At 52.2% G+C, this 9615-nt stretch overlaps 1 protein-coding gene across 1 annotated transcript in view; it reads right to left on the bottom strand.

Annotated features, from left to right (window-relative positions):
- Nucleotides 1-8641: 8641 nt before the first annotated feature.
- Nucleotides 8642-9615, bottom strand: part of MAATS1 (MYCBP-associated, testis expressed 1) — a 54213-nt gene continuing 53239 nt past the window's right edge. Inside the window, exon 17 of the mRNA XM_015410028.1 lies at nucleotides 8642-9200. Coding sequence (XP_015265514.1) covers nucleotides 8938-9200 — 263 coding nt within the window. The 3' untranslated portion in view covers nucleotides 8642-8937. The remainder of the gene's footprint in view (nucleotides 9201-9615) is intronic.

Here is a 9615-nt window from a genome sequence, read left to right as displayed (position 1 = left end):
GAGCGTCTGCCATTGCTGTTCCATAGACCAAAGCAGGATACAAGACCATATTTTGCAAATTAATAACCGCAATTTAAACACGAAGACTGTTCTGACACAGCGCCCTTCCCGGGAATTCTGTTACAATTCTATTATAATTTTTCCAAGCAGGTGGGGTGATGAAATAAAGCTCCAAGCATTTTTCACACACAGCAAAGAAATAGGATCGCCCGACAGACATCTATTTCCAGTCCAGTCGTGCAGTCAAAACTTGCCAAGTGATAAAAGAACTGCCATGTAAGGGCACGTGTGATACTCAAAATGGCCTTCATTGATTCCATGGCAAAATGTGCCAGCAATGAAATTACTGGATTCTGCTTGAAGGTTCAGTTGGTAGTACAGGAAGGGGGTATAGACCACCAAAGACAAAAAAAGCTTCGAAAGGAAGCGCTGATTGCTTTTACTGAGGGATGTCCAGAGTTTTTGCTTTAAAAGTTACCAGCTCACCTTTCTCGCCTAACCTGGCTTAGACCCCAAACAGGTTGATAGTGATATAATTAGAATAATTTAGTAACGGAATTGATGTCGAGGAAGCCCCAAAGAACAACAGGCCAGCGTATCGGTGCCCTGGACAACAGTTGAGGCACCCATGGCCTTGAGCAGAGTTCTAACTGTGTCTGTTTTTCAGCCTCTCCAGAAGGCCGGAGAGGTGGGTATTCTGGGCCAGCCAGGATGTGGTAAGTTCATGTTACTTTAGGTATGTGGATCTATGGTTTGGGGACAAGTCAGCAAAAGAATTCCCCCCCCCCCCAAACCCCAGCTTTGAATCTCCTTCTGTCTCACTATTTAGGATCCTCTGTGTCTTGGTGAAGTCTGGGCCTCTAAAGCCGTTGGTAACCCTTTGTGTTTTTTCAAAACGGCGAATCGAAGTGGATGACAGCTATGGAGTACAAAACTGGTGTTAAGACAACTCAGCAGGGATTCCCAACACGGAGCCCGTGGGCGCCATAGTGACTGCTGACCCCTTTCCCTGGTGCCCAGGAAACGTTTTTAGAAAGTACGTGTGGCCAGGCGGGGCTTCTGATTAGCCACTGGAGATCTAATAGGCTGTGCATATTAAAATAACGTCGTTTTACCACAGTGTTAGTTTTAGTCTCTCCTTCCTCTTTCCTGGGGTATTTTTAAAAATTACTCCTCTTGGTCCCCTTGCATTTGAGCTTCCTGTGTATATGTTTCCGTCTCCTTTGGCGGCCATTTTGTGGTCACTTCCTGCTCCTGCAACAGCCATTTTGTGGTTATGCCTACTGCCCTCTGTCAGGATTCTAAAGAATGCCCACAGGCTGGGAAAAGTTGGGGACCCCTGATCCAGAGAATTTCCACATTCTATTTGAAAGACATCCGAAGAGGAGGTAAGAACGTGAAAAGGGGATTTGTGTTGTTTTTGAGAGACACGCACGCTCCCCAAAGAGGCTTCTAAAGCTGAGCCCTATTGAACAGCTCTTTTCGGGAGTGGAGCATGTTGCCCTTTGTCCCACTTTATCCCCGGAGAGACTGGCCCAAGATCACCCATTGAGCTTCGTGGCAGAGAGAGAATTTGAACCGAGGAGTCTTCCGTCACACTCCATCACCCTCAGAGAGCCAGCTTAGTGTGGTGGTTATGAGTGCAGACTCTAATATGGGAGAACCGGGTTTGATTCCCCACTCCTTCACATACAGCTGCTGCGTGACCTTGGGCAAGCCACTGTTCTCTCAGAGCTGTTCTCTCAAGAGAAGTCCTCGCGAGAGCTCTCTCAGCTCCACCTACCTCACAGGGTGTCTGTTGTGAGGAGAGGAAGAGAAGGAGTTTCTAAGTGGCTCTGAGACTCCGAGGGAAGGGCGGGGTATAATTACAGCTCCTATTCCTCTTGACACCACAAGTTCTCTTCACAAGTATCGGTGGTGGCAGCTCACGGGACGCGACTGGTTTAGAAACCATTCCCAATCCTTCCAGAAGATTCCACGTGCAGGGGCTCTTCTGTACTGATACTTGGGGGAGGGGGGTTCACTCTTGCTGCTTTTGAGTGCGCGTGTGTCGTTGCTTCCTAAAGCAAGGCCTGTGACCGAGAATGTGAATGGAGAACTCCCAGCTCAAACCAAACCCAAAACCCACTTGTGGGCTGTTTTCAGGGGGAAAGAGGCCAAAGGAGAGCCTGGCCAGGTTCTGCCCCGAGGTGTGCCAACAGCCCTGCCCGGAGCCAGCGAAAAGACAGCCAGTTGCCAAAGGGACGGGGGCAGGTGTGGTCTACCCTGTGGTGGTTCCGTGTTTTTTGTGTTTGCGATCAAGTCACAGCTGACTTATTGGGGTTTTTAAGGCAAGAGACATTCAGAAATGGTTTGCCATTGCCTGCTTCTGCATAGCAACGCCTGACTTCTTTGGAAGTCTCCCCTCCGAGTACTAACCAGGGCCACGGTCCAGTTTAGCTTCTGAGGATCTGATGAAACCGTGCTAGCCTGGCCTATCCAGGTCAGGGCGTGATCCATTTCACTTTCCCATTTGATTTCTCTCTCGCACCCCCTTCCGGGTCTCCTGCCACCAGACCAGTGCCTTTGCCTCCTCGTTCTAAGCTTCCCTCCTCCTCGTCTTCCCATGTGAGAATCTTTTCCTCCTCCCGCACCTTCCTTCCCTGCTTAGCTCCCCCCCTTCCCATTCAAAGCTACGAGACTGAGGCCTGCCTAGATCTGGTTTGTAGTGTGTGTGTTGGAAGGGGGGGGGGAGAAGGTACAGTGGGGGGGGAGGCCAGCCTTTTCTCCTCCCCCTACCCTTAATTCCGTATTTTGATTTGGTACCCCCCCACACACAAAGTATCCAGTTTGGTGTAGTCGTTAAGTGCGCAGACTCTAATCTGGGAGAACCGAGTTTCATTCCCCACTCCTCCACTTGCAGCTTCTGGATGACCTTGGGCAAGCCCTAGTTCTGTCAGAGCTGTTCTTGAAAGAGCTCTCTCAGCCCCGCCTACCTCACAGGCAATGTTCCCTCTAAGCTGTGGAGTCTTGTGAGCAAAAATTCTACTTTGTGAGCTACAGGCATTAAAGTTGTGAGCAAGCAATTTGGCTCCTGCATCAATTAGTTGGCTCTGGAGCCATCCTTCCTGAGCTAAGACAAAAATCTGTGAGCGGGAGGCTAAAAAACTGTGAGCTAGCTCACACTAACTCAGCTTAGAGGGAACACTGCTCACAGGGTGTCTGTTGTGGGGAGGGGAAGGGAAAGGAGTTTGTAAGCTGCTCTGAGACTCCTTTGGGTAGTGAAGGGTGGGGTATAAATCCAATCTCTTCTTCAGTGGGCAAAACTGGGGGTTGCAAAGTTTTGTTTTTGGTTTTCTGTTCAATGGATTTGAGCCAATGGAGTTGGGAAATCCCGAGAATCGTTTTGGCAAGATAATCCCAGTGCAGCTCTCACCTGATCCCTCGCGGCAACTCAAGCTATGGCATAAGGAAGCAAAGCTGTCCAGGTAGGCAAGATTAATGCCCGCCCTACTTTCTCATGGAAAGTCATGAGGGTGCTGCTATTCTTTCTGCACCAGGAGATACCTTGGTAGAAAGGTGCACTTTCTAAACCTGAAAAAGGAACCTAGTATCACCTGCTTCTCAAAGCGAGGAGGTGCCAATGTGGTGAAGATGAGGCCAGGATTTCTGAGTGATGCGGGAAAAGTCAATCCGTCTCTCAGGGCCAGATGGAGAAGATACATATGGAGTCACCACTTTTTATCTGAAGAGCAGTACTGGCAGTTGTGAAGAAAATTGTTTCCTGGAAACTTGGGTCATTTTAAACATCTTTAGTTCAGACCTCAAATGTGGCCTAGTGTGAGTTCCCAGAGATAGAAAGAGACACTGCTAAGCAAAGCAAGCTGACCTTGTTCTTAGATAACACACAGCTGTGCAGAGGAAGAAGAGAAGATTTTGGATTTATACCTCGCCCTTCAGTACCCGAAGGAGCCTCACAGCCACTTACAATCTCCTTTTCCTTCCCTTCCCCACAAGGTGTGAGGAAGGTGGGGCTGAGAGAGCTCTTTTGAGGACTGCCCTTGAGAGAACAGCTCTGAGAGAACTTGTCACTGACCCAAGGTCACATCAGTAGCTGCATGTGGTGGCGTGGGAAATCAAACCCAGTTCTCCCAGATAGGAGTCCACACACTTAACCACTACACCAAACTGGCTCTCACCTAGCAACTTCCAGTTAATATGTTCCAACCAATTGAGGTCTATGGGTTTTGCCTGTGGGAACAGGGCCGAGACCATTCCTTTCATCCTGGTCAAGTCAACCCTGTAGGTCATTTGCCCAAAACCAGGGGGTTACATCATCTCTAAGGGTTTCTATTGGCCCTTCAGGCCTGGGACCATGTTGGACCCTTACCCATAATGAAGTTAGGTTTTCAACTGAGTGTGTGATTGATGGTGACTGTGTGCTCCCACACCACACGGCCGCAGTTATGCTCCCGGCAGCCATTTTGATTGCTTGCTCGAGAGGGCCTAACGGCTCGCTGGCCCTGGCAGACTCTGGAGAAAGAGAGAGACGCTTGATGCCGAGAGCCTTCGGCCTGAGATGGAATAACATCTGGTAACTTGGAACCAGAGCATTACTGGATTAGCTAGTATTTTTATTCTTCGATTTCTTGTTTTCCCTCACAGGCTTGTTCTTTAAAAATATTCTTGCACCTTAAAAAAAAAACACCCCACCAATTATATTTTACTTGCTTGTGAGTTTTGCCTTCAACTGACCTCAATCTAATTCCAGTGTTTTAGAATAAGAGAGAAGAGGAGGAGATTGGATTTATACCCCTCCCTTCACTACCCAAGAGAGTCTCAGAGGGGCTTACAAACTCCTTTCCCTTCCCCCTCCCCACACCAGACACCCTGTGAGTTAGGTGGGGCTGGGAGAGCTCTTTCTGGAACTGCTCTTGAGAGAAGAAGAGGAGATTGGATTTATACCCCACCCTTCACTACCTGAAGGAGTCTCAGAGGGGCTTACAAACTCCTTCCCCTCCCCACACCAGACACCCTGTGAGGTAGGCGGGGCTGAGAGAGCTCTGACAGAAACTGCTCTTTTTCAAGAACGGTTGTGCCAGAACTATGGCTTGCCCAAGGTCATCCAGCAGGTGCAAGTGGAGGAGTGGGGACTCAAACCCGGTTCTCCCAGATTAGAGTCCACACACTTAACCACTACACCAAACTGGCTCACCTACTGTGACCACCTACTAGGTGACTTGTCTTTTGTTTTGGAACTCGTTTTGTGGGTCTGCGCTGCATGGTCGACTTTCTGGTTAAATCCCGAGAAGACTAGGAGCTTGCCCTGTTGCTTCTAAGCCATTGGAATAGTTAAAAAGGGCTGGTGGTAGCCCACCAGACTAGTGTGGGGGCAGCTGCACACTAGGACTTTGTAATTTTGTTGTGCTGCAGCCCTTCCACCCAAAGGTCCTTAGCCCGGGCTGGATTGGGGACCTTTGGCGGCTGGCCCTTTTGCTCCAAATCCTCCCAGGTGCTTTCTTATCAGCTGGAGGAAAGGAAAGGGTCCACCAGAAGAATAAAAGCTGTGGCTGGGCGCTTCTTTCCAAGCCCCTGAGGAGGGTGATGGAGTGGACAAATAGCAGGACAGTGCAGCAGCCCTCTCGCCCACGCTTCTGCCTCTGTCACGGGCAACCTTCCGTGGTTGCTTTTCACATTTCCTGCATATCAAACCTGGCTTGAACCTCCTGGTCTGAGTGGGCTTCAGGCCGGCCCCGTCTCACACAGGATCTTGGGCGGGGACAACAGACTGCAAGAGTGACCCCCTCCCCTTGGATATGAAGGGAGGAAGTGGCAGTGCAGGTTCGGTTTTCCCCACTGAGAGGATCAGGCCCTGCCTCTGGCCGTGAGGGACCCTACCGACTATGGAACAGCAGGAGAGGGAGAAAAAGCGAAGGTGTACTGGAGCTTCTCTCTGTGGTTGTGGACTTTGGGACGAGGACCCGGGATCTCCCTTCCTTTGGGAGTCTGCCTCCTGCCCGACACCACAGCCCGTTCTCCCGCCGTGGCCAGTTGCTCACTCAGGCCCTGGGAGCTGCAGGACGGAGTCCCCGGAACAAAGGGAGAGCAGAAGGTGGTGTGGCTGGTGGGAAGAGGGATGGGTGAGTGGCTGAGCAGGATGGGACCCACCTGCCCCTGTGATTCCAGCTCCTCACCTGAGCCAGTTTGGCGTAGTGGTTAAGTGTGCGGACTCTAATCTGGGAGAACCGGGTTTGATTCCCCCCTCCTCCACTTGCACCTGCTGATGTGACCTTGGGTCAGTCACAAGCTCTGGCACAGCTGTCCTTGAAAAAGAGCCGTTTGTGTCAGAGTTCTCTCAGCCCCACCCACCTCACAGGGTGTCTGTTGGGGGGAGGGGAAGGGAGAGGAGTTTGTGAGCCGCTCTGAAACTCCTTCGGGTAGTGAAGGGCGGGGGATAAATCCAGTCTCCTCTTCTTCTTCTTCTTCTTTTACCTCACAGGGTGTCTGTTGGGGGGAGGGGAAGGGAGAGGAGTTTGTGAGCCGCTCTGAAACTCCTTCGGGTAGTGAAGGGCGGGGGATAAATCCAGTCTCCTCTTCTTCTTCTTCTTCTTTTACCTCACAGGGTGTCTGTTGGGGGGAGGGGAAGGGAGAGGAGTTTGTGAGCCGCTCTGAAACTCCTTCGGGTAGTGAAGGGCGGGGGATAAATCCAGTCTCCTCTTCTTCTTCTTCTTCTTTTACCTCACAGGGTGTCTGTTGGGGGGAGGGGAAGGGAGAGGAGTTTGTGAGCCGCTCTGAAACTCCTTCGGGTAGTGAAGGGCGGGGGATAAATCCAGTCTCCTCTTCTTCTTCTTCTTCTTTTACCTCACAGGGTGTCTGTTGGGGGGAGGGGAAGGGAGAGGAGTTTGTGAGCCGCTCTGAAACTCCTTCGGGTAGTGAAGGGCGGGGGATAAATCCAGTCTCCTCTTCTTCTTCTTCTTCTTTTACCTCACAGGGTGTCTGTTGGGGGGAGGGGAAGGGAGAGGAGTTTGTGAGCCGCTCTGAAACTCCTTCGGGTAGTGAAGGGCGGGGGATAAATCCAGTCTCCTCTTCTTCTTCTTCTTCTTTTACCTCACAGGGTGTCTGTTGGGGGGAGGGGAAGGGAGAGGAGTTTGTGAGCCGCTCTGAAACTCCTTCGGGTAGTGAAGGGCGGGGGATAAAGCCAATCTCCTCCTCCCTCTCCTCCTGGGGAGCCCTGGCAACCCCACTCGGTGTCCCAAACAAGCTGCTGGGCCCACTGCCATTTTCCCCCTTCCGGCACGTCTCCTCGTGTGGGGCTGGAGGGCGCAATCCTCCCCCTTGGCTTTTGTGTGGGGGCCCGAGAGGAAGCTGTGCCTTTCCCAGCAACCAAAAACCTCTCCAGCAGGTCCTTCTTTCCTTCCCGGTCATCCTGTAAGACTCAGGGGTGTCAAACATACGGCCCATCCAGGGCTCTTATCTGGCCCGCGAGCAACTGGTCGTTACCTTTAGTGCCGGATGACAGAGGCTGAGCACTATGTCCCCGTTTACCGTCCCAGTGCTAATCCGTAGGGCGGTGGAAATGGGAGGGGTGGGCACCAGGGAGATAATGTGAAGAAATACTGTATGAGTGTTAATGTTTTAAGCGTGTTTATATTTTGAGTTTTTAAAAATCCTTAATTTGGTTTGCCTGGGTCCTTTATAAAGTTTATCTCTCTGGTACTTGGCATTACATTTTACGGCACACGTGCCCTGGCCTGACAAAGTGACACATGTCAGATCTGGTCCTCGTTAACAAAGGAGTTTGCCACCTCTGCTTAAGTGAACTTCTGTGGCTCCCAACAGAATTCACTGCAGGTCCCCATCATGCCAGGTTGAATTGGGAACCTAGGAGAAGGCAGCTGCTTCTCCCTGGAGGGTGTTCAGCGTGCGTGTGCGTGTGTGTGTGCGTGTGTCCCTCCCTCTCTCCCTCCCTCCCTCTTTCTCTCCCTCTTTCTCTCTCATATGACTTTTGCACTGCCGCTTTTCTCGAGTGCAATGGGAATGGTGTGGGAATGAGTCTGATTTCTCCTGGGGGCGGAGGGGAGCAGGAAGACCCAGGCAAACAGCCAAAAGTGCCTCGCAGCAGGAAGAAGACTGGTTGCCGTTGGGTGGGAGGGGGTGGCACACCATGAAACCCACCCTTTACAAAACGCTCACAGCAGTGACTTATTTAGTGTCTCTGCACGAGTCCCTGAGACGCTGGTGGGTTGTTCTGTGACTTCCGGAACCTGTCGCTGATGGAAACCAGTCTTACCGTTTTGCTTGCAGTTTGGCTTTATTTCTTTGTACACACCAGCAATCGGTGTGCTTTGAGCCACGAACCAAAAGGCGCAGGGAAGGGGAAAGGTGCGTTCTTACGAGGCAAGGGGGGGCTCCCCGCTGAGCCTCCTTTCTTCCAAGCGTTTTCACGGCTGTCCAGCCAAGACGATGCAGACCTGGTTTGTCTCGGGCCTTCCTACAGCGCCCCACCTTGTCCCATGCTGCTGTTCCTGAGCTCTTCTTCAGTGGAATTTAAAAAAAAAAAATACCAACCAGGTCTTGCAGAGCTTCCTTGCAAAGGGTCAGGGAAGTCCTCTCTTGCATGAGGTGAGGAAGGACACAGCCGGGGGCGGGGGGGGACACACACAGAAACTTTGTGGGGGTTGTTTTTATCGCAAAATGGGTCTCTGAGCTTTTTTGTGAAATGTCTTTTCAACCGAGTAAGAAACAGAGGAATAGAAAAGGATTTTTCTCTTTCTGCCTCCCGACAACATTCTCCGAGATGGAAGCACATGCTGTCCTTCTATTCCCCGGTTCCTCGCTCAGTCCGAAGGCCGTGTCGGGAAAAGTGGAGCTGTGCGAGCTCGGTCCTCGGCCGCTGTTTTGACAAATGGGGCCCGGTGCATGGGGAAGCGAAGTGCACCTTATGTGCCCCCGCCCTCCTCACTGTCTGGGGTGCGGGTCGTGGCTGTGTTTGCAGTGTCCTTCTCTGTGTGGCAAGTCTGGCTCAGCCGTGGCGGCGGGTGGATGGTCCGGCACCTCCGGAACGTCTGGGGGGCCAACCGTTGGGGGTGGTGCGCTCGGGCCCCCGGCCTCCGCTGTTTTGCTTGCTGCCTCTCCGGAAAACGGCGTCCCCATGGCTGCCGGTGCACTCCCATGGATGATCTGATGGGCGGCGTGGATGTGTTTCCTCTGGGCCTGCCTCACTGCACAAGAGAGGGAGAGCGGAGAGGGGCCGGGAATGAGGACAGGGATCCCGTACCCCTCTCCCCCCACATCCCAGTAGTTAAACCCATAAAGCTGCCTTTTACTAAATCAGACCCCTGGGTCCCTCAGAGTCAGTATTGTCTGCTCAGACCGGCAGCACGGAGTTCTTTCCCGTCACCTACTGCCTGGTCCTTTCTAACTGGAGATGCCGGGGATTGAACCTGGGACCTCCTGCATGCCAAGCAGAGGCTCTGCCGCTGAGCCACAGCCTCTCCCTCAGTTAGTCATCAGATTGTAGACGTCCAGGGCAAAGCACCAGCCCTCCCGCAGCTAAACGTGAAAACCAGGTGCCCTCCCAGGCCCAACCGCTTTTGCTACCGGGGGGCCGCCAGTTCCACAGCCAGTTTCACTGCG

The sequence above is a fragment of the Gekko japonicus genome, unplaced genomic scaffold (genome assembly GCF_001447785.1).
Source record: "Gekko japonicus isolate JY-2015 unplaced genomic scaffold, Gekko_japonicus_V1.1 scaffold170, whole genome shotgun sequence".
NCBI lineage: Eukaryota > Metazoa > Chordata > Lepidosauria > Squamata > Gekkonidae > Gekko > Gekko japonicus.
This window is presented reverse-complemented; position numbering and strand designations above follow the sequence as displayed.